The sequence below is a fragment of the Mirounga leonina genome, unplaced genomic scaffold (assembly GCF_011800145.1).
Source record: "Mirounga leonina isolate KUSES-001 unplaced genomic scaffold, KU_Mleo_1.0 Mir_178, whole genome shotgun sequence".
NCBI lineage: Eukaryota > Metazoa > Chordata > Mammalia > Carnivora > Phocidae > Mirounga > Mirounga leonina.
Window position 1 is genome coordinate 80,112 of NW_023270464.1, and position 25,147 is coordinate 105,258.

General features: G+C 38.8%; 1 protein-coding gene across 4 annotated transcripts in view; it reads left to right on the plus strand.

Moving 5' to 3' along the window:
- TUBGCP5 (tubulin gamma complex associated protein 5) overlaps positions 1–25,147 on the plus strand; it is a 113,567-nt gene that overhangs the window by 41,113 nt on the left and 47,307 nt on the right. For 3 of the 4 annotated variants that reach the window (XM_035023897.1, XM_035023899.1, XM_035023901.1), the window contains exons 7-8: positions 20,687–20,804; positions 21,569–21,658. In XM_035023897.1, coding sequence (XP_034879788.1) covers positions 20,687–20,804; positions 21,569–21,658 — 208 coding nt within the window. The remainder of the gene's footprint in view (positions 1–20,686; positions 20,805–21,568; positions 21,659–25,147) is intronic. The other variant, XM_035023898.1, reaches the window with a different exon arrangement.

A 25,147-nucleotide genomic window follows, 5' to 3' on the forward strand; every position in this document is an offset into this window, starting at 1 on the left:
TTCCACACTTTGGTTATTGTGGACATTGCTGTTATGAACATTGGGGTGCATGTGCTCCTTCTTTTCACTACATCTCTGTCTTTGGGGTAAATACTTAGTAGTGCAATTTCTGGGTCATAGGGTAGTTCTGTTTTTAACATCCTGAGGAACCTCCATACTGTTTTCCGGAGTGGCTGTACCAGTTTGCATTCCCACCAACAGTGTAAGAGGGTTCCCCTTTCTCCACAACCTCTCCAACATTTGTTGTTTCTTGTCTTGTTAATTTTTGCCATTCTGACTGGTGTAAGGTGGTATCTCATTGTGGTTTTGGTTTGTATTTCCCCGATGCCAAGTGATTTTTTCATGTGTCTGTTGGCTCTTTGGAGAAGTATCTGTTCATGTCTTCTGCCCATTTCTTGACTGGATTATTTGTTTTGGGGGTGCTGAGTTTGAGAAGTTCTTTATAGTTCTTGGATACCAGTGCTTTATCTGTAATGTCATTTGTAAATATCTTCTCCCATTCTATGGGTTGCCTTTTAGTTTTGTTGATTTTTTCCTTTGCTGTGCAGAAGCTTTTTATCTTGATGAAGTCCCAGTAGTTCATTTTTGCCCTTGCTTCCCTTGCCTTTAGAGACGTGTCTTGCAAAAAGTTGCTTTGTCCAAGGTCGAAAAGGTTGCTCCCTGTGTTCTCCTCTAGGATTTTGATGGATTCCTGTCTCACATTTAGATCTTTCATCCATTTTGAGTTTGTCTCTGTGTATGTTGTAAGAGAATGGTCCAGTTTCATTCTACATGTGGCTGTCCAGTTTTCCCAGCACCATTTATTGAGGAGACTCTTTTTTCCATTGGCTATTCTTTCCTGATTTGTTGAAGGTTAGTTGACCATAGAGTTGAGGGTCTATTTCCGGGCTCTTTATTCTGTTCCATTGATCTGTGCTTCTGTTTTGTACCAGTACCATGCTGTCTTAAGGATCACAGTTTTGTAATCTAGCTTGAGGTCAGGCATTGTGATTCCCCCAGGTTTGGTTTCTTTTTCAACATTCCCCTGGCAATTAGGGGTCTTTTCTGGTTCCATACAAATTTTAGGATTATTTGTTCCAGCTCTGTGAAAAATGTCCATGGTATTTTGATAGGGTTTGCATTGAAAGTGTAGATTTCTCTAGGCAGCATAGACATTTTCACAATGTTTATTCTTCCAATCCATGAGCATGGAATGTTTTTCAATCTCTGTGTCTTCCTGGATTTCTCTCATAAGTGTTCTGTAGTTTCTAGAGTACAGATCCTTTACCTCTTTGGTTAGGTTTATTCCCATGTATCTTAATGGGTTTTGGTGCAATTGTAAATGGGATAGATTCCTTAATTTCTCTTTCTTCAGTCACATTGTTAGTGTATAAAAATGCAACTAATTTCTGTGCATTGATTTTGTATCCTGCCATGTTGCTGAATTGCTGTATGAGTTCTAGCAATTTTGGGGTGGAGTCTTTAGGGGTTTCCACATGTCATCTGCAAAGAGAGAGAGTTTGATTTCTTTTTTGCTAATTTGAATGCCTTTTATTTATTTTTGTTGTCTGATTGCTGTTGCTAGGACTTCTAGTACTATGTTGAACAACAGTGGTGAGGGTGGGCATCCCTGTCATGTTCCTGACCTTAAAGGAAAAGGTCTCAGTTTTTCCCCATTGAGAATGATATTCACTGTGGGCTTTTCATAGATGGCTTTTATGATATTGAGATATTTTGCTTCTATCCCTACACTATGGAGAGTTTTATTCAAGAAAGGATGCTGTGTTTTGTTGAATGCTTTCACTGATCAATTGAGAGGATCATATGGTTCTTGTCCTTTCTTTTATTAATGTGACGTATCGTGTTGATTGATTTCCAAATGTTGAACCACCCTTAAAGCCCAGGAATAAATTCCACTTGGTCGTGGTGGATGATCCTTTTAATGTACTGTTGGATCCTGTTGACTAGTATCTTGGTGAGAATTTTGGCATCCATATTCATTAGGGATATTGGTCTGTAATTCTCTTTTTGATGGGGTCTTTGTCTGGTTTTGGGATCAAAGTAATGCTGGCCTCATAGAACAAGTTTGGAAGTTTTCCTTCCATTTCTATTTTTTGAAACAGCTTCAGACGAATAGGTATTATTTCTTCTTTAAAAGTTTGGTAGAATTCCCCTGGGAAGCCATGTGGCCCTGGAATCTTGTTTTTTGAGGTTTTTGATTACTGCTTCAATTTCCTTGCTGGTTATTGGTCTGTTCAGATTGTCTATTTCTTCCTGTTTCAGTCTTGGGAGTTTTTAAGTTTCCAGGAATGCATCCATTTCCTCCAGATTGCTTAATTTGTTGGCATATACTTACTGATAAGAAGTTTCTAACAATTGGGGTGCCTGGGTGGCTCAGTTGTTAAGCGTCTGCCTTCAGCTCAGGTCATGATCCCAGGGTCCTGGGATTGAGCCCCGCATCGGGCTCCCTGCTCCGCGGGAAGCCTGCTTCTCCCTCTCCCACTCCCTCTCCCTGCTTGTGTTCCCTCTCTCGCTGTGTCTCTCTCTGTCAAATAAATAAATAAAATCTTTTAAAAAAAAAATTTCTAACAATTGTTTCTATTTCCTTGGTGTTGGTCGTGAACTCTCCTCTTTCAATCATGATTTTATTAATTTGGGTCCTTTCTCTTTTCTTTTGTATAAGTCTGACCAGAGGTTTATTGATCTTATTAATTCTTTCAAAGAACCAGCTTCTAGTTTCTTTGATCTGGTCTGTTTCGTTGATTTCTGCCCTAATCATTATTATTTCTCTTCTCTTACTTGGTTTAGGCTTTATTTGTTTTTCTTTCTCCAGGTCCTTTAGGTGTAAGGTGAACTTGTGCATCTGGGATTTTTCTGATTTTATGAGAGAGGCTTGGATGGCTATGTACTTCCCTCTTAGGCCTCCTTTTGCAGTATCCCATAGGTTTTGAACTGATGAGTTTTCATTCTCATTAATTTCAGTGAATTGTTTAAGTTCTTCTTTAATTTCTGGTTGACCCGTTCATTCTTTAGCAGGATGCTCTTTAGCCTCCAGGTGTTTGAGTTCCTTCTAAATTTCTTCTTGTGATTGAGTTCCAGTTTCAAAGCATTGTGGTTTGAAAATATGCATGGGATAATCTCAGTCTTTTCGTATTGGTTGAGACCTGATTTTTGACTCAGTATGTGGTCTTTTCTGTAGAAAATTCCATGTGCACTTTAGAAGAATGTGTATTCTGTTGTTTTAGGATGGAATGTTCTGTATATGTGCATGAAGTCCTATCTGGTCCAGTATGTCATTCAGAGCTCTTGTTTCTTTGTTGATTTTCTGCTTAGATGATCTGTCCAATGCTCTGGGTGGGGTGTTGAAGTCCCCTAGTATTAACATATTATTATTGATATGTTTCTTTACTTTGGTTATTAATTGGTTTATATAATTGGTTGCTCCCACATTGGGGACATAGATATTTACAGTTGTTAGATCTTCTTGTTGGATAGACCCTTTAATTATGACATGGTGTCCCTCTACATCTCTTACTAAAGTCTTTGGTTTGAAAATTTGTCTGATAATGAGGATTACTACTTTAAGGTCCATTGGTGAGGTAAATGGTTCTCCAACCCCTCACTTTCTATCTGAAGGTGTCTTTAGGTTCAAAATGTGTCTCTTGTAGATATATATGGATGGGTCCTGCTTTTTGTCCAGTCTGATACTCTGTCTTTTTCTTGGAGCATTCCGTCCATTTACATTTAGACTAACTATTGAATGATATGTATTTAGTGCCATTGTATTGCCTGTAAGATCCCTGTTTCTGTAGATTGTCTTTGATACTTTCTCGTCTCTGTTACTCTTGGGGTCTCTTTGCTTACGCTATCCCCCTTAATATTTCTTGCAGGGCCGGCCTGGTGGTCACATATTCTTTCAGTTTCTCTCTGTCCTGGGAACTCTTTATCTCTCCTTCCATTATGAATGATAGTCTTGTTGGATAAAGTATTCTTGGCTGCTATTTTTTCTCATTTAGTACCCTGAATATTATCTTGCCAGCCCTTCCTGGCTTGCCAGGTCTCTGTGGACAGGTCTGATGTTATTCTGATGTTCCTCCCTCCATACATAAGAAATCTCTTCCCCCTAGCTGCTCTCAGGGTAGTTTTCCTGGCTCTAAGATTTGCAAGCTTCACTAATACATGTCAATGTTGATCTATTTTTATTGATTTTGGGAGGAGTCCTTTCTGCCTCTTAGATGTGAATGCTTGTTTCCTTCCCCAGATTAGGGAAGTTCTCAACCATGATTTGCTCAAATATACCTTCTAGGCCTCTCTCTCCACCCCGTCTTGGATCCCAATGATCTTGATACTGGTTTTTTTCAATGTATCATTAAATTCTCTAAGTCTCTCTTCATGTGCTATGAGTTTTCGCTCTTTTCTTCAGTTTCCTTCCTTTCCATCAGCCTGTCTTCTAGATCACTTATTCTCTCTTCTGCCTCACTTACCCTATCTTTTAGAGCATCCAATTTAGACTGCATCTCATTGATAGCATTTTAAAATTTGGCCTGATTTAATATCTCATTTCTGCCCTTAGGGAGTATGTATTGTCATGTGTACTTTTTTTCAAGTCTAGCTATTAGCTTTATAATTGCTATCCTGAATTTTGTCTCCGACATCTTGCTTATATCCATATTCATTAGTTCTGTGGCAGAGGATACTGTCTCTGGTTCTTTTCTTTGTTGAGAGTTCCTCCTCCTAGTCATTCTGTCAAGGGATGGTTAAGTGAATGAACAGTGTCCAGAATATCAACCACGACCCAAAATGCACCCTAGAAAAAATTCGAAGTGGTCGGAAGCTACCACAGATACACAAAGCCAAGATGATCCAAAACAATAAAAAAAGGTTGGGGAGAGACTGTAATCTCTCAGGGTGGACAAAGCAGGGTGATCTACCTGTTCTTAATTGATTTTTGGTCTGTGTGTTAAAAGACACTATATTCCAAGATTGCAAAGAAATCAGAATTTATATATATATATCAAGATAGAATTGAATAGAGTGAAGAATGGACCAGTATGGGGCATAAATCTATAAAACATAGATGTGGGGGGAAAAGTTAAAAAGCGTCTTAAAAATATAGGTTGGGAAGTAAGAATCTATTTGAAACGGGAAGAGGGTAGAAAAGGGAAAAAGATAAAGAAGGAAAAGAAAAACTAAAAAGAAATATAAAATTTTAGCCTCAAGTATAAATGAGTTGTGAGGGAACACTTGGAGCTCAGTATATTATTTTCTCTTGGCACTGGAGTTTTACAGTCCTGTGGGAAATAAGCTTGCCATTCACCTGTTCCTTCAGTCTGTCTTCTGGGGGAGGGGCCTGTTGCTCGTCTTCTCCGAGTCTTTGCCTGGGTGGAGTTGCCCCACCCCATGTCAAAGGGATGGGCTTAATGTGAGCTGCCTGTCTGTGTGGTTTTAGTTCCCTGGTGGCTTTCCGCGCCTCTTTCTAGAGTCAGAGCAGATATGGCCGTGCAGGAATCTCTGGCCCAGAGCTGCAAGGTCGCGGTCACCTTTCTTCAATAAATCCTCCAGGTCAAACCGTGTCTATTTCTGTGTGTACCAAACTCCACAGACTCGAGCTATTCGCACCCACTACAACTCTCCCAGGGGGGTTCCAGGGAACCATGAGCATCTGTGTGCTTTGTGCCTTTGCAGTTGTGAGCGGCCTTGGGTTTGTGCATGCACTCTCTTTAGCAGCTCCCAGGTCACAGCTGGATGCCGCCCCAGTGTCCTTTCAGGGGCCACACCACCCTTAGAGCTGTTGCCCTGTTGTGGGCACAAGCCATTTCATAGCTCTCCTGGGATATTAAACAGCCCACACCTTCTAGTCCTTTTCAGGGTCCTCAGGCAGAAAGCAGTCTCCCTACTGGCCCGGCTCACAGTTTATGGTGACAGGAGCTGAGAGTCCCTTCTGGGCTCACTGACCATAACCAGTCTCCCTGCTCCACTGCTTGGGCACTCTATCGGTTCAGGCTCCCCCATTCTCAGTCTCCTGGGATCCTGAGACCACAGTGATCCACCTAGAATTCTGCCCTATTCATCCCCTGTGCCCTTTTCAGAAAGGGATGTCACTGGAGCAGATTTACAAGGGTTCCAATTTTGTGCTCTGGTGTTAAATCACTTTCCGGTGGCCAGCTTTTGGAGGCTCCCTCCCTCCTCCGTTTATCTTCTGATATTTCCCCCAGAAGATTCAAGGTTCTGTACCTCCTACCTTGCAAAAAGTGGTTTTTCTGCTTGTAGAGATCCAGATAAGTTGTCTTACATCACAGGTTGAATTCATACGTGTTCAGAATGGTTTGATAGATATTCAGCTAAATTTGAGGGGCCAGATGAAACAAGGTTGGTCCCCTACTCTGCTGCCGTCTTGCCCCTCCATTTATGAGTTCTAATAGTTTTTTTTTGGTGAAGCCTTTAGGGTTTTCCCTATATAGTATCATATCATCTGCAAATAGTGACAGTTTTACTTCTTCCTCACCAATTTGGATGCTTTTAGTTCTTTCTCTTCTGGTTGCTATGGCTAGGACTTCCAGTATTATGTTGAATAAAAGTGGTAAGTCTTGTTCATATCTTAGAGGAAAAGCTTTCAGCTTTTCACCTTTGAGTGGGATGTTATTTCTGAGTTTTTTATATCCAGCCTTTATTATGTTGAGGTATGTTCCCTCTACATCCACTTTATGGAGAATTTTTATCATGAATGGACGTTGAATTTTGTAAAATGCTTTTTCTGCTTTTACTGAGATGATCATATGATTTTTATCCTTCATTTTGTTAATGTGGTGTATCATGTTGATTGATTTGCAAATATGTATCCTTCTTTGCATTTCCAAGAAAAAATGTACTTGATCATGGTGGATGATCCTCGTAATGTGTGTTGAATTTAGCTTGCTAATATTTTGTTGAGGATTTTTGCATCTGTGTTCATCAGAGGATGTTGGCCTGTAATTTTTCTTTGTGGTGTCTTTATCTTGTTTGGTATCAGGGTAATACTGGCCTCATGGAATGAATTTGGTATCATTCTTTTTTTTTTTTTTTCTATTTTGAAATACTTTGAGAAGAATAGTCATTCACTCTTCTTCAAATGTTTGGTAAAATTTACCTGGGAAGTTGTCTGGTACTAGATCTCTGTTTATTGGGAGTTTCTGTATTACTGATTCAATTTTGTTTCTAATAATTAGTCCATTCAGATTTTCTATTTCTTCCTTATTCACTGTTGGAGAACTGTATGTTTCTAGGAATTAATCCATTTGTTCTAGGTTGTCCAATTGGTTGGCATATAGTTTTTCATAATAGTCTCTTATAATCCTTTGTATTTCTGTGATTTTGGTTGTAACTTCTCTTTCATTTCTGATTTTATTAATTTGAATCCTCCCCCACCCCACCTTTTTTTTTTTTTTTAATGATGATTCTGGCTGAGGGTTTATCAATTTTTTTTATCTTTTCAAAAACCAGCTCCTAATTTCATTGATCTTTTCTGTTTTTTAGTCTCTATTTCACTTATTTCTGTTGTAATTTTTATTCTACTAACTTTGGGTTTTGTTCTTTTTTTTTTTTTTAGTTTTTTTAAATATAAGGCTAGATTGCTTATTTGAGATTTCTCTTTTTTCTTTAGGAAAGCCTGTACCATTATAAACTTCCCTCATAGAACTACTACTTTTATGACATCCCAAAGATTTTGAACTCTTATGTTTCCATTTTCTTTGTCTGCATGTATTTTTTAATTTTCTCCTTGATCTCTTCATTGACCCATTGGTTGTTTAATTGTATGTTGTTTAGCCTGCACATGTTTGCGGGTTTTTTCCAGTTTTCTTATCATTAATTTGTGGTTTCATACCATTGTGCTCAGACAAGATACTTGATGTGATTTCCATCTTAAATTTATTGAGACTTGTTTTGTGTCCTAACATGTGATCTATCCTGGAGAATGTTCCATGTACCCTCAAGAAGAAAGTATATTCTGCTGATTTGGGATGAAATGTTCTATATGCATCTATTAAGTTCATCTGATATGTTGTGTGGTTCAAAGCCACTGTTTCCATATTGATTTTCTGTCTGAACGATCTATCCATTGATGTAAATGTGGTGTTAAAGTCCCCTACTATTATTGTATTATTGTCAATTTCTCCCTTTATGTCTGTTAATATTTGCTTTATATATTTAGATGCATCAATATGTGTAATTGTTAAATCCTCTTGTTGGATTGATCCCTTTATCATTACATCATGCTCTTTGTCTCTTATTACAGAATTTGTTTAAAAAGTCTGTTTTCTCTCATGTATGTATTGCTGCCCCAGATTTTTTTTTTTCTCTTTTCTTTTTTGTCTTACATTTGCGTGGAGTATCTTTTTCATCCTCTCATTTTCAGTAGTCTGTATGTGTCTTAGGATCTGAAGTGAATCTCTTGTAGGCAGCATGTAGATGGGTCTTGTCTTTTTTATCCACTCAGTCATCCTGTGTCCTTTGATTGGAGTATTGATTCCATTTACATTTGAAGTAATTATTGACAGGTATATACAAAATAATATTGCCATTTTGTTAATTGTTTTGTTTGTTTTTGTGGTTCTTTCCTATTCCTTTCCTCTCTTGCTGTCTTCCCTCATGATTGATGACTTTCTTCAGTTTTATGAAACTTGGATTCTTTTCTCTTTTTTGTGTGTGTATATCTTTTATATTTTTTTGGTTTTTAGTTACCATGAGGTTCATATAATATAGGGGCACCTGGGTGGCTCAGTTGGTTAAGCGGCTGCCTTCGGCTCAGGTCATGATCCCAGGATCCTGGGATCAAGCCCTTCATCAGGCTCCTTGCTCCACAGGAAACCTGCTTTTCCCTCTTCCACTCCCCCTTCTTGTGTTCCCTCTCTCGCTGTCTTTCTCTGTCAAATAAGTAAATCTTAAAAAAAAACAACAAACTTCATAATATAGGCCAGTTTAGTGATGATGAACTACTTTAACTTTTGTTTTGGAAAATACCTCTCCATCAATTCTGAATGATAATCTTGCTGGGTATAGTTTTTTTGGTTGTAGGTTTTTTTCTTTCAGCACTTGGAACATATATATCATGACACTGTCTTCTTACCTGCTAAGTTTCTGCTGAAGAGTCAGCCGATAGTCTTGTGGGGTTTCCCTTGTACAAAACTAGTTGTTTTTCTCTTGTTGCTTTTAAGGGCCTCTCTTTATCTTTAATTTTTGATGTTTTACTTGTTATATGGCTTGGTGTGGACCTCCTTGGGTTCACGTTTTGTTTTGGGTTCTCTGTGCTTCCTGGACCTGGATGTCCATTTCCTTCCCCAGGTTTGGAAAGTTTTCAACTATTATTTTTTCAAGTTTTTTTGCCCCTTTCCCTCTCTCTTCTCCTTCTGGGATTACTATAATGTAAATGTTAGTATGCTTATTGTCTCAGAGGTACTTTAACCTAATCTTGGTGGGCTTTTTCTTAATTCTTTTTTTTTCCTTTTTGCTGTTCAGCTTGGATACTTTGCAGTATTCTGTATTCTAGATAGCTGCTCCATTCTTATACATCCTCTAATCTGCTCCTGAGTCCTTCTAGTATGTATTTCACTTCAGTTATTGTATTTTTCAACTCTGATTGGCTCTTTTTTATATTGTCTGTCTCTTTGTTGAAGTTCTGAGTTCCTCCACTCTTCTCTCAAGTCCAGTGAAGATCTTTATGATTATTACTTTAAACTCTTTATCAGCTACATTGTATATCTCCGTTTCACTTAGTTCTTTAGTCTTGTTCTCTCATTTATTTTTTTAAAGATTTATTTATTTTAGAGAGTGAGAGAATGGGAAAGGGCAGAGGGAGAAGGAGAGAAGTAGACTCCGCACTGAGCATGGAGCCTGATGCAGGGCTCGAATCTCATGACCTGAGGCAAAATCAAGAGTTGGACGTTTAACTAACTGGACCACCCACAGGGCCCTTGTTCTTTCATTTAGAGCATATTTCTCTGTTTCCTCATTCTGTTTTACTTTCTGTGTTTCTGTGAATTAGATGGAATAGCTAAATCTCCCAGTCTTAAAGGTATGGCCATGTATAGGAATATCCCCTGCATAGACTGTATGCCTGGCAACTTAGGCTGGCTGGCTGGAGCTGTAGCCGGTACAGGCTGGGGGTGTGGGGGCACTCTGCATCGGGGCACCCTGACGGACAGGTCGAACAGCCACAAACTGGGCTGCTCCATGTAGTGGGTGCCGTGTCAGAAAAGCTGGTGCTGGAGCAGGCACTGGCCAGGGTGTCCCCGGGGTGCTCCACATCAGGGCCATTTTGGCAAGAGGGCTAGAGCTGTAGTTAATGCAGGCTAGAGTTGTACTATTACTTACCACACTGGGATAGCGTTATTGGGAGACTAGAGCTGGAATGGGTACAGGCAGAGGTACCACCTTCGGTATGCAGCTGGAGTTGGTGTGGGCTAGGCGCACAGGTCACCAAGGCAACAGGCCACCTGGAGCACCCAGACTCTGCTCCCCTCTGTATATCAAGATGGAGAAAGAACATAAACAATGATGTTCACCAGCACCTCTGATCTGGAGAGAGTTCTAGCTATTATGTTTGCTGGACACTCTAGGGTAGTAAAAGGGTTTCCACCACATCTAGTCTAGTAGCCCTTTAATCTGTAGCTTTTTTCTGTGACCTAGGGTGGGCATATCTTCTACTGGTCCCTCAGTACTATCTCTCCCCACTGCATTTCACAGCATCGGGGGTCAGATTCCTCTCATTACTATGTTTCTGTCCCTCCTACCCTCTCTCTGTGGTCCCGCTATCTTTTATTGTGCAGAAGCTGTTCAATCAGCCCTGTTCTTTAGGAGGAATTACTCCATATATAGGTATACATTTGGTGTGTTTGTGGGAGGAGGGGAGTTCAGAGTCTTCCTACACTGCCGTCTTGGGCACCTCTCCCATTAGTTTTTTTATATAGATGATCATTATCGTCTACAAACAGCTTTGTCTCCTGTCAATTCTTTTATCTTGTATTTTCTTTGTGACACTTTAATGGTGTCTGTTCTAGCCAGGCCTCTAGTCTGCAGAGGAAGCATCAGCAGTGAGAGCAGTTTTCCTAGAGTAGGTCTCAGTCTAAGAGGGTTGCACCTGAAATTCCTCCATTGAGTGTGATGGGTTTTGGTATAGGTTCTGGGTATGTGGCCTTTATCAAAGTAGGACAGTTTCCTTCTATTCCTGTTTTTCTAGGAGTCTTTAATCATAAATATTGAACTGTATCAAATGTTCTTCTTTATCTGTGAGATAATCCTATATATAATTTTTCTCTTTTGTTCTATTTCTACATAGATAGATTTTGTGATAGTGAATCGTCCTTGAATTCCTGAGCTAAATTCCCATAATGATTCTTTTATTTTTTACATTTTTTTAAATAAGCTCTATGCCCAATGTGGGGCTCAGTTGAACTCAAGACCCTGAGATCAAGAGTCACATGATCCACCAACTGAGCCCTAGGTGCACCTGGGTTAGCTATTTTTTAATTTAGGATTTTTCATTTTTATTCTTTGATGAACTTTTTATATGTCTTTCATCTGGTTTTAGAAGCAAGATTATATTAGCCTTATAATCTGAATAAGAGATTCTAATTCTTTAAAGCTTAGTACCAGTCCTGAGGGTTTGGGGTTTCTTGAGAACATCTTTGGTTACCATTTCAATTTTTTTCATGATTATTAAACTATTTGAATATACTGTTTGTGTCTTCTTATTCATGAGGTCATTTAATTTTTTTATTTATTTTTTATTTAAAAAAAATTTTTTAAATTTTATTATGTTATGTTAGTCACCATACAATACATCATTCGTTTTTGATGTGGTGATCCACGATCCATTGTTTTCATATAACACCCAGTGCTCCATGCAGTACGTCCCCTCCTTAATACCCATCACTGGGCTAATCAATCCCCCCTCCCCTCTCCCCTCTAAAACTCTGTTTGTCATTTAAAATGGAGTAATTTTTTTTCTTTATACCCAATGATATTTAATTAAATTTTGTATGTACATTTCTATACATATATTCTAAAGAGCCTTTTTCTTGAATTTTTCTTTTTTTATTTAAATTTTGTTACTTAACATACAGTGCAATATTGGTTTCTGGAGTAGAATTCAGTGATTCATCACTTTTATACATCAGCCAGTGCTCATCACAAGTGCTCTCTTTAATACCCATCCCCCATCTAGCCCACCCCCCAGCCATCTCACTCCATCAACCCTGTTTGTCTCTGTCGTTAAGAGTCTCTTACGACTTGTTTTCCTCTCCTTTTTTTTCCTTTTCTCCCTTCACATATGTTCATCTGTTTTCTGCCTTAAATCCCACATATGAGTGAGATCATATGGTATTTGTCTTTCTCTGACTTATTTAACTTAGCATAATACACACCAGCTCCATCCACCTGTTGCTAATGGCAAGATTTCATTCTTTTTTATTTATTATGTTATGTTAATCACCATACATTACATCATAAGTTTTTGATGTAGTGTTCCATGATTCATTGTTTGCGTATAACACCCAGTGCTCTATTCAGTACATGCCCTCTTTAATGCCCAACACCAGGCTAACAAGATTTCATTCTTTTTGATGGCTGAATAATATTCTGTTGTTCATATATACCATATCTTCTTTATCCATCAGTTAATTAACATTTGGGTTCTCTCCATAGTTTGGCTATTGTTGATAATGTGTCGTATCCCCTTTGAATCTGTATTTTTCTATACCTTGGGTAAATACCTAGTAGTGCAATTGCTACATCATAGGGTAGTTCTATTTTTAACTTTTCTTTTTCTTATTCTTTTTCTTTTTCTTTTATATACATTGCATTTTATTTTTTTAATTATGTTATGTTAATCACCATACATCATTAGTTTTTGATGTAGTGTTCCATGAATCACTGTTTGCGTATAACACCCCGTGCTCCATGCAGAACGTGCCCTATTTAATACCCATCACCAGGATAACCCATCCCCCAACCCCCTCTCCTCTAGAACCCTCACTTTGATACTCAGAGTCCATAGTCTCTCATGGTTCGTCTCCCCCTCCGAATTCCCCCCCTTCATTCTTCCCCTCCTGCTATCTTCTTTTTTTTTTTTTTTTAACATATAATGTCTTATTTGTTTCAGAGGTACAGGTCTGTGATTCAACAGCCTTACACAATTCACAGTGCTCACCATAACCCATACCCTCCCCAGTGTTTATCACCCAGCCACCCCATCCCTCCTACCCCCCACCACTCCAGTAACCCTCCATTTCTTTTCTGAGATTAAGAACTCTTCATATCAGTGAGGTCATATGATACATGTCTTTCTCTGATTGACTTATTTCGCTCAGCATAATACCCTCCACTTCCATCCACATCATTGCAAATGGCAAGATTGCATTCCTTTTGATGGCTGAATAATATTCCATTGTATATATATACTACATCTTATTCACTCATTTGTAGATGGACATCTTGGCTCTTTCCATAGTTTGGCTATTGTGGACATTGCTGCTATAAACATTGGGGTGCACGTACCCCTTCGGATACCTACATTTGTATCTGTGGGGTAAATACCCAGTAGTGTAATTGCTAGGTTGTAGCGTAGCTCTATTTTCAACTTTTTGAGGAACCTCCATACTGTTTTCCAGAGTGGCTGCACCAACTTACATTCCCACCAATAGTGTAGAAGGGTTCCCCTTTCTCCACATCCCCGCCAACATCTGTTGTTTCCTGACTTGTTAATTTTAGCCATTCTGACTGGTGTGAGGTGGTATCTCTTTGAGGTTTCGATTTCGATTTCCCTGATGCTGAGCGATGTTGAGCACTTTTTCATGTGTCGGCCATTTGGATGTCTTCTTTGGAAAAATTTCTGTTCATGTCTTCTGCCCATTTCTTGATTGGATCTTTTGTTCTTTGGGCGTTGAGTTTAATAAGGTCTTTATAGATTTTGGATACTGGCCCTTTATCTGGTATGTCATTTGCAAACACCTTATCCCATTCTCTCGGTTGTCTTTTGGTTTTGATGACTGTTTCTTTTGCTGTGCAAAAGATTTTTATCTTGATGAAGTCGCAATAGTTCATTTTTGCTCTTGCTTCCCTTGCCTTTGGTGATGTTTCTAGGAAGAAGTTGCTTCGACTGAGGTCGAAGAGGTTGCTGCCTGTGTTCTCCTTTAGGATTTAGATGGACTCCTGTCTCACATTGAGGTCTTTCAACCATTTGGAGTCTAGTTTTGTATGTGGTGTAAGGAAATGGTCCCGTTTCATTCTTCTGCATGTGGCTATCCAATTTTCCCAACACCATTTATTGAAGAGACTGTCTTTTTTCCACTGGACATTCTTTCCTGCTCTGTGAAAGATTAGTTGACCATAGAGTTGAGGGTCCATTTCTGGGCTCTCTATTCTGTTCCATTGATCTATGTGTCTGTTTTTGTGCAAGTACCATATAGTCTTGATGATGACAGCTTTGTAATATAGCTTGAAGTCCGGAATTGTGATACCGCCAGCTTTGCTTTTCTTTCTCGACATTCCTCTGGCTATTCAGGGTCTTTTCTGGTTGCATACAAATTTTAGGATTATTTGTTCCATTTCTTTGAAAAAAGTGGATGGTATTTTGATGGGGATTGCATTGACTGTGGAGATTGTTCTAGGTAGCATTGACATCTTCACAATATTTGTTCCTCCAGTCCATGAGCATGGAATGTTTTTCCATTTCCTTGTATCTTCCTCAGTTTCTTTCTGAGTATTTTATAGTTTTCTGAGTACAGATCCTTTGCCTCTTTGGTTAGATTTGGTTAGATTTATCCCTAGGTATCTTATGGTTTTGGGTGCAGTTGTAAATGGGATTGACTCCTTAATTTCTCTTTCTTCTGTCTTATTGTTGGTGTATAGGAATGCCACTGATTTCTGTGCATTGATTTTATATCCTGCCACTTGACTGAATTCCTGTATGAGTTCTAGTAGTTTTGGGGTGGAGTCTTTTGAGTTTTCCACATGCAGTATCATATCATCTGCAAACACTGAGAGTTTGACTTCTTTGCCAATTTGGATGCCTTTTATTTCCTTTTGTTGTCTGATTGCTGTGGCTAGGACTTCTAATACTATGTTGAATAGCAGTGGTGATAGTGGACATCCCTGCTGTGTTCCTGACCTTAGGGGGAAAGCTCTCAGTGTTTTCCCCATTGAGAATGATACTTGCTGTGGGTTTTTCATAGATGGCTTTCATGATATTGAGGTATGTAGCCTCTATGCCTATACTCTGAAGAGTTTTGATCAAGAAAGGATGCTGTACTTTGTCAAATGCTTTTTCTGCATCTATTGAGAGGATCATATGGTTCTTGTTCTTTCTTTTATTAATGTAGTGTATCACATTGATTGATTGGCGGATATTGAACCAACCTTGCAGCCCAGGGATAATCCCACTTGGTTGTGGTGAATAATCCTTTTAATGTACTGTTGGATCCTACTGGCTAGTATTTTGGTGAGAATTTTTGCATCCGTGTTCATCAAGGATATTGGTCTATAATTCCTTTTGCTGGAGTCTTTGTCTGGTTTTGGGATCAAGGTAATTGTGGCCCCGTGAAACAAGTTTGGAAGTTTTCCTTCCATTTCTATTTTTGGAAGAGTTTCAGAAGAATAGGTATTAATTGTCCTTGAAATGTTTGCTAGAATTCCCCTGGGAAGCCCTCTGGCCCTGGGGTTTTGTTTGTTGGGAGATTTTTGATTACTGCTTCAGTTTCCTTGCTGGTTATAGGTCTATTCAGGTTTTCTGTTTCGTCCTGGTTCAGTTTTGGTAGTTGATACATCTCTAGGAGTGCATCCATTTCTTCCAGATTATCTAATTTGCTGGCATATGGGTTTTCATAATATGTTCTTATAATTGTATTTCTTTGGTGTTGGTTGTGATCTCTCCTCTTTCAATCATGATTTTATTTATTTGGGTCATTTCTCTTTTCTTTTTGATAAGTCTGACCACTGGTTTATCAATCTTGTTAATTCTTTCAAAGAACCAGCCCCTAGTTTCATTGATCTGTTCTACTGTTCTTTTAGTTTCGATTTCATTGATTTCTGCTCTGATCTTTATTATTTCTCTTCTCCTGCTGGGTTTAGGCTTTATTTGCTGTTCTTTCTCCAGCTCCTTTAGGTGTAGGGTTAGGTTGTGTATTTGAGACCTTTCTTGTTTCTTGAGAAGGGGTTGTAGTGCTATATACTTTCCTCTTAGGACTGCCTTTGCTGTATCCCAAAGATTTTGAACAGTTGTGTTTTTGTTTTCATTTGTTTCCATGAATTTTTAAATTCTTCTTTAATTTCCTGGTTGACCCATTCATTCTTTAGTACGATGTTCTTTAGCCTCCATGTATTTGAGTTCTTTCCAACTTTCTTCTTGTGATTGAGTTTCAAAGCACTATGGTCTGAAAATATGCAGGGAATGATCCCAGTCTTTTGGTACCGGTTGAGACCTGATTTGTGACCCAGGATGTGATCTATTCTGGAGAATGTTCCCTGGGCACTAGAGAAGAATGTGTATTCCATTGCTTTGGGATGGAATGTTCTGATTATATCTGTGACGTACATTTGGTCCAATGTGTCATTTAAATTCTTTACTTCCTTGTTGATCTTTTTTTTTTTTTTTTTAAGATTTAATTTATTTATTTGACAGAGACACAGCGAGAGAGGGAACACAAACAGGGAGAGTGGGAGAGAGAGAAGCAGGCCTCCCGCAGAGCAGGGAGTCCAATGCGGGGCTCGATCCCAGGACCCTGAGATCATGACCAGAACCAAAGGCAGACACTTAACCACTGAGCCACCCAAGCGCCCCTGTTGATCTTTTTCTTAGATGATCTGTCCATTTCAGTGAGGGAGGTGTTCCCTGCTATTATAGTATTGTTGTCAATGTGTTCCTTTGCTTTTGTTATTAATTGGCTTATATAATTGGCTATTCCCATGTTAGGGGCATAGATATTTACAATTGTTAAATCTTCTTGTTGGATAGACCCTTTAAGTAGGATATAGTGTCCATCCTCATCTCTTATTATAGTCTTTGGTTTAAAATCTAATTTGTCTGATAGAAGGATTGCCCCCCCAGCTTTCTTTTGGTGTCCATTAGCGTGGAAAATGGTTTTCCACCCCCTCACTTTCAATCTGGGGGTATCTTTGGGTCTGAAATGAGTCTTTTGCAGACAGCATATCGATGGGTCTTCCTTTTTTATCCAATCTGATACCCTGTGTCTTTTGATTGGGGCATTTAGTCCATTTACATTTAGGATAACTATGAATTTAGTGCCATTATATTGCCTGTAAGGTGACTGTTACTGTATATTGTCTGTGTTCCTTTCTGGTCCTTGTTACTTTTAGGCTCTCTCTTTGCTTAGAGGACCCCTTTCAATATTTCTTGTACGGCTGGTTTTGTGATTGCAGATTTCTTTAGTTTTTGTTTGTTCTGAAAGCTTTTTATCTCTCCTTCTATTTTCATTGACAGCCTAGCTGGATATAGTATTCTTGGCTCCATATTTTTCTCATTTAGTGCTCTGAATATATAATACCAGTCCTTTCTGGCCTGCCAGGTGTCTGTGGATAGGTCTTTTGCCAATCTAATGTTTCTGCCATTGAAGATTACAGATCTCTTCTCCCGAGCTGCTTTCAGGATTTTCTCTTTGTCTCTGAGACTCGTAAGTTGTAGTATTGGATGTCGGGGTGTTGACCTATTTTTATTGATTTTGAGAGGGGTTCTCTGTGCCTCTTGGAATTTGATGCTTGTTTCCTTTGCCAAATTAGGGAAGTTCTCTGCTATAATTTGCTCCAATATACCTTCTACCCCTCTCTCTCTTTCTTTTTCTTCTGGGATCCCAATTATTCTAATGTTGTTTCATCTTACGGTATCGCTTATTTCTTGAATTCTGCCCTTGTGATCCAGTAGTTTTTAATCTCTCTTTTTCTCAGCTTCTATATTTTCCATCATTTGGTCTTCTATATCACTGATTCTCTCTTCTGCCTCATTTATCCTAGCAGTTAGAGCCTCCATATTTTTTTTTTTTTATGATTTTATTTATTTATTTGACAGATAGAGAGCACAAGTAGGCAGAGTGGCAGGCAGAGGGAGAGGGAGAAGCAGGCTCTCCACTGAGCAGGGAGCCGGACGTGGGGCTCGATCCCAGGACCCTAGGATCATGACCTGAGCCAAAGGCAGCCACTTAACTGACTGAACCACCCAGGCACCCCTAGAGCTTCCATTTTTTATTTCATCTCATTAATAGCCTTTTTGATCTCGACTTGGTTAGATTTTAATTCTCTTATTTCTCCAGAAAGGGTTTCTCTAATAACTTCCATGCGTTTTTCAAGCCCAGCTAGTATCTTTAAAATCATCATTCTGAACTCTAGTTCTGACATCGTATTAATGTCCTTATTGAGTAGGTACCTGGCAGTCGGTACTGCTCTTTGTTCTTTTTGTTGAAGTGATTTTTTCCATCTTGTCATTTTCTCCAGTGGAGAATAGATGAATGAGAGAACAAAATGCTAACAGGGTAACAATGTCCCCAGAAAATATACTCTAAACAAATCAGAAAAGACCTGAAGGTGGGGGAAAAGAAAGGGAAAGAAAGAAAAAAAAAAAAGAAAAAAATAAAAACAAAAACAGAACAAAACAAAACAAAACAATATGATCAAATATGATCAGGCTGGTGCATAGATCAGTGCCACACACTAGGTTTTGGGTGTATTTTGGTCTGTTCGAAGAAAGTGCCTCTCAAAATTTTAAAGAAAGAAAAACTTACATATGTACAAAAATAAGGGTTGATTTGATGAAAGGATGGAATATGACTGTAATGGTGAAAATTATAAAAGACTTTATAAAAGGAATAGATAAGTTGGTTGAAAAATGAAAGAAGAGAATTTAAAAAGAAAAAAGGGAGAGAATGTGATCAGGCAGGAGACTAGAACAAAGCCATTCACTAGAGATTTAGGGTATATTTTGGTCTTAGTAGAAACTGTATCCAAAATTTTAAAGAGAGAACAACTTATATATATATATATACCAAAAATAAGGTTTACTACTATGAACAGATAGAATATGACTCTAAAAATGAAAAATGAATAAGATTTTTTTTAAAGGATTGATAAAGATGTTGGTTGAAAGAGGGAAAAAGAAAAATTCAAAAAGAATGAAATTAAAATAAAAATTAACTTTGAAAGACTAAAGAATCATGGGAAAAAAGCCGTGAATTCTATGTGCAGTATTCCCCTAGTGCTGGAGTTCTGCCGTTCTCATTGATGGGTAAACTTGGTCTTGGCTGGCTATTCTCGCTGATCTGCTGGGGGAGGGGCCTGTTGCCATGGTTCCCAAATGTCTTTGCTGGGGCCTGAATTGCCCCGCCCTTGCCGGTCCGGGCTAAGTAATCTGCTTGGGTTTGCTCTCGGGAGGTTTTGTTCCCTGCAAACTTTCCCTACAGCTTTGGAGGATGAGAGTGAAAATGGTGGCCTCCCAATCTCCGCCCCGGAGGAGCCGACAACTCGGGGCCCCACTCCTCAGTGAGACCCCAGAGAAAAGCAGTCAGTCATTCCCGTGTCTCCAGTCTCCGGCCGCACTCCGTGCTCACCCGGCCTGTGACCCGAGTGTTTCTATCTCTGGCACCCGACCCCGTGTGGAGTCTCCAATCCCAGCAGAGTCCTCTCTGCGCTTCCTTGCTGCTCCTCCTGGCGTCTCCCTGGATCTGCCACTTGTTGGGTCCCTGCTGGAGGAGCAGTGTCTCAACTATGCCTTGGATTATGGTTTATGGCAACCCTGAGCTGAGAGCCGGGGCCTTGGCTCTGTCTTTGCAGCCGGCTTCCCCTGCTCCGATACCTGGGAGCTTTGCTGCACTCAGGCACCCCCAGTCTTCCTGTGACCCTGAGGTCCTGAGACCACACTGTCCCAGCGAGGTTCCACCCCCCGCTTAGCTACTAGAGCAACGTCCCTCAGCAGAGCTGACTTCTAAAAGTTCCGATTTTGTACTCTGCCGCTCTATCACTTGCCAGAAGTGGCTGACGGAAGCCCTCCCGCCCCCGGCCCGCCGTCTATCCCTCAGAACATCACCTCAGATTCACTTCTCCGCACGCCCTACCTTCCAGAAAGTGGTCACTTTTCTGTTCAGAGAGTTGTTGCTATTCTTTTTTTCGATGTCTTGTTGAGTTCCTAGGTGTTCAGAATGGTTTGATCCCTATCCAGCTGAATTCCTGGGACCAGATGGAATCCAGGTCTCCTACTCCTCCACCGTCTTGCTCTGGTACCCCCTATTTTTAACTTTTTGAGGAACCTCCAAACTGTTCAGAGTGGCTGCACCAGCTTGCATTTCCACCAACAGTGCAAGAGGGTTCCCCATTCTCTGTTTCCTTGCCAACACCTGTTGTTTCTTCTTGTGTTGTTAATTTTACCCCTTTCTGATAGGTGTAAGGTGGTATCTCATTGTGGTTTTGATTTGTACTTTCCTGATGATGATGATGTTGGGTATCTTTTCATGTGTCTGTTAGCCACCTGGGTGTCTTGTTGGAAACATGTCTATTCATGTCTTCTGCCCAATTCTTAACTGTATTACTTGTTTTATGGGTGTTGAGTTTGGTAAGTTAAAGATCCTTTTTCAATTGACTATTTGAATGGAGTCATAAATCCAGAATTGTGGCATAGTTGCTCAAGTGTTTTTTTTTTTTAACTCTCATAATTTAAACTTTTTAAATATCATTCCAGTAGATGAGACAGATGGCCGAAGCTGGCTGGAACAGCATGTGGTTCATCAGTACTGGACAACCAGATCCTCAAGGTTTCCTCATAGTTTACATTTGCACTCCAATTTAGCTGCTTTCTGGTAAGAAGCTAAGTTTTTCATTTAATGTGTTAATAGAAGAAACTTTGATATCTTAATATTTGCTTTTCATTTATGACTTAAGTCAAATACTTTCCTGAAATTTAAGATTTTTTTTAGCAATTCTAATTTAATACATTTTTCAGTTACTTAATTATTTTAAAAATGAGATTATTATTTAATTATAGTCTATTTTTTGATATGTTACTTTCAAAGCTAATGGATTGGTATGAATTAGGTCATGTATTTGATTTCTGTTTTAATGCACCTACTAAAAAATACAATTACTAGTTTTCTAAAATAATACATAGTTTTAAACACTTGGCTAAGTCAGCAATGAATATAGTAATTGGAATTGTTCTGGGGTGCCTGGGTGGCTCAGTTGGTTAAGCATCTGCCTTTAGCTCAGGTCATGGCTCCAGGATCCTGGGATTCAGCCCCACCTGGGCTCCCTGCTCAGCGGGAAGCCTAATTCTCCCTCTTCCCCCACCTCACCACCCCCTGTTCATGTTTTCTCTCCCTGTCTCTCTCTCTCAAATAAATAAATAAAATCTTTTTTAAAAAATTGGAATTGTTCTGAAAGTACTTCTCTGAGAGTATTACAGTTGACATGTAGAAATGAGTATGGGAGGGCATTTAAAACATGTTAATATATTTGCTTACTGATTACTGGTTTAATTACCACTAAATGCATATATTTTTTAATGCATGTAATTTTACTTCATGAGAAACCTTTTCATTGACATTTGATGTTTGCTGTCTAATAGGGACCAACACTTGTATAGCAGTGACCCATTATATGTTCCAGATGACAGAGTTTTTGTTACTGAGACACAGGTTATTCGGGAAACCTTATGGTAAGTCCTATTAAGCTAATTAATAGTGTAGAAGACTTTGTTACTGAGAAGCAGAATTTTGGTTTTTGAAGGAAAAATATTCATGGTTTCTTCACATGCATACTAGAAAATAGGCCATTAGGTTTAACCCAAAACCGTTTCTAATGGGCACCTAAACATAAATTGGGGGACTAAGAAAACCCAAACTTCAACGTCGATTGTGAAGGTTGTGAGAATTTGATATGTTTACTTCTTTTCCATTTTAAGTCATGTGTATGCTATTTAATTAGATTATACCATTATTTTTTAATTTCTGAGTTCAAAGAAAGGCTTCTAGTATGCTAGGCAGAGTATGTCCTATACCAGAGTGTATATCCAGGCCCTATATCTGGAAACCAGGAATCTACGAATTTAGGTTGTGAAAAAGAAAGAGAATTTAGATTGTGTTCATACAAAAATGAAAATGAGAAATGCAACATGTAGTGCTGGTACTACTAAAATTTCCAGGTTCTGGGCCTCTCTGCCACAAAGGATAATATTGACAATTTTCTTTCTTTCTTTCTTTTTTTAATACTTCCACAACTTTTTTTTTTAATTCAATTAGCCAACATATAGTACATACTTAGTTTCAGATGTAGTGTTCAACAATTCACCAGCTGCTGTTTTTTCTCCAGCTTCTTTAGATTTAAGGTTAGCTTATATATTTGAGATATTTCTAATTTTTTGAGAAAGGTTACAATGTCCTCTTAGGACCACCTTTGCTGTATCCCAAAAGTTTTGAACTGTTGTTTTCATTTTCATTTGTTTTTATGAATTTTATGAATTTTTTACATTGTTCTTTAATTTCCTGGCTGACCCATTCATTCCTTAGTAGGATGCTCTTCAGGTGTTTGCGTTCCTTCCAAATTTCTGCGTGTAATTGAGTTCAGGGTTAAGGCATTGTGGTCTGAAAATACTCAGGGAATAATCCCAAACTTTTGGTATTGGTTGAGACCTGATTTGTGATCCTGTATGTGATCTAGTCTGGAGAATGTTTCATGTGCACTGGAGGAGAATGCATTTTTTGTTGCTTTAGGATGGAATGTTCTGAATATCTCTGTGAAGTCCATCTGGTCCAGTGTGTCATTCAAAGCCCTTGTTTCCTTGTTGATCTCTGCTTAGATGATCTGTCCATTGCTGTAAATGGGGTGTTAAAGTCCCCTGCTATTATTGTGTTATTATTAATGTGTTTCTTTAATTTGGTTATCAGTTGGTTTATATTATTGGCTACTCCCAAGTTAGGAGCATAAATATTTATAATTGTTAGATCTTCTTGTTGAAAAGACCCTTTAAGTATGATATAGTATCCCTCTTTATCCCATACTACAGTCTTTGGTTTAAAGTCTAATTCGTCTGATATAAGGATTGCTACCCCAGCTTTCTTTTGATGCCCATTAACATGGTAAATGGTTCTCCGCCCCGTCACTCTCAATCTGGAGGTCTCTTTAGGTCTAAAATGAGTCTGTTGTTGACAGCATATGGATGGGCCTTGTTTTTTTATCCAATCTGATACCCTGGGTCTTTTGATTAGAGCATTTAGTCCATTTACATTCAGAGTAATTATTGAAAGATGTGTATTTAGTGCCACTGTATTACCTGTAAAGTCCCTGTTTCTTTAGATTGTCTGTTTCTTTCTGGTCTTTGTTACTTTTGGGCTCTCTCTTTGCTTACAGGATCACCCTTAATATTTCTTGCACAGCTGGTTTAGTGGTTTCATAATCTTTCAGTTTCTGTCTGTCGTGGAAGCTCTTTATTATCTCCTTCCATTCTCAATGACAGCCTTCCTGGATAAAGTATTCTTGGCTGTATAATTTCTCATTTAGCACACTGAATATATCATGCCATTCCTTTTTTGGCCTGCCAGATCTCTGTGGATAGGTCTTTTGCCAGCCTCATGTTTATACCATTGTATGTTAAGAACCTCTTGTCTTGAGCTGCTTTCAGGATTTGCTCTTTCTCTCTGAAATTTGCAAGCTTCTGTATTACATGTTGGCGTGTTAATCTGTTTTTGTTGATTTTGGGAGGGGTCCTCTCTCTCTTGGACTTGAAATGCCTGTTTCTGTCCTCAGAGTAGGAAAGTTCTCACCTGTGATTTCTTCAAATATACCTTCTGTCCCTCTCTTTATTTCTTTTCCCTCAGGGACTCCAGTAATTCTTTTTTGTTGTTTTTTGTTTTTTACCCCTAAAACATCATTTATTGAGTACAAACTGCTGACATATTATTAGCTAAGGGTTTTACAGGCTTTATAAATGTCGTGAAAAAAATAAGAAAAAGTAAAACATTTATTTTTTTTATTATGTTATGTTAGTCACCATACAGTACTTCATTAGTTTCTGATTAGTGTTCCATGATTCATGGAACATATAGCACCCAGTGCTCATTGCAACACGTGCCCTCCTTAATACCCATCACCAGGCTCACCCATCCCCCCACCCCTCTCCCCTCTAAAACCCTCAGGTTGTTTCCCGGAGTCCATAGTCTCTCATGGTTTGCCTCCCCCTCTGATCTCCCCCACTTCAGTTTGCCCTTCCTTCCCCTAATGTCTTCCATGCTATTTCATATGTTCCACATTTGGGGACTCCAATAATTCTAATATTGTTTCATTTTATAGCATTGCTGGTTTCTCGATGCCTCCCATCATGGTCCATTAGTTGTTTTTCCTCTTTTCCTTGGCTTCCTTCCTTTCTGTCAACTTGTCTTTTATATCACTTAGCCTTTCTTCTGCCTCATTTACCCTAGCTGTTAGAGCATCCAATTTAGATTGCATTGCAGTTAGAGCATTTTTCAATTCGGACTGATTAGATTTCATTTCTGCACTAAGAGATTCGCTAGTGTCTTTTTTATGCTATTTTCAAGCCTCGCTAGTAACTTTATAATTGTTATCCTGAATTCCAGCTCTGATATCTTACTTATATCCATATTGATTAGATCTGTAGCAGAGTATTACTTCTAGTTCGTTCTTTTGTTGTGAATTCCCCCTTCTAGTCATTTTGCCCAGAGAAGAATGGATGAATGAATGAATGAACAAAATAAAAAATACCAACCTCAACCCAAGCAAAATACACACTAGACAAATCCCAGGAGGTCAGAAGTCAAAACAGAAGAGAAAAAGAAGGAAAGAGAAAAAAACAGGGCGGAGGAAGAAAGAATATAATCTCCCAGGGTGGACAAGACAGGGTAATCCACTTGGTCCTGAATGTATTTTGGTCTGTGTGTTAGAAGACACTAGATCCCAAAATTGTAAAGAGAATTGTAAAGTTCTTTCTTACAGAGACAACTTATATACATACAAAAATAGAAATGAATACAGTGAGTGGAAGCCAAAATTGAAGAATATATCTAAAAAATATAAATGTAAAAAATGAAAGTTTAAAAAGGCTTAGAAACAAAGAGTTGATAAAATAAGAAACTAGTTGAAGAGGGAAAAAAGAAAAAACAAAATGGAAAATTCTAAACTGAAAGATAAACGA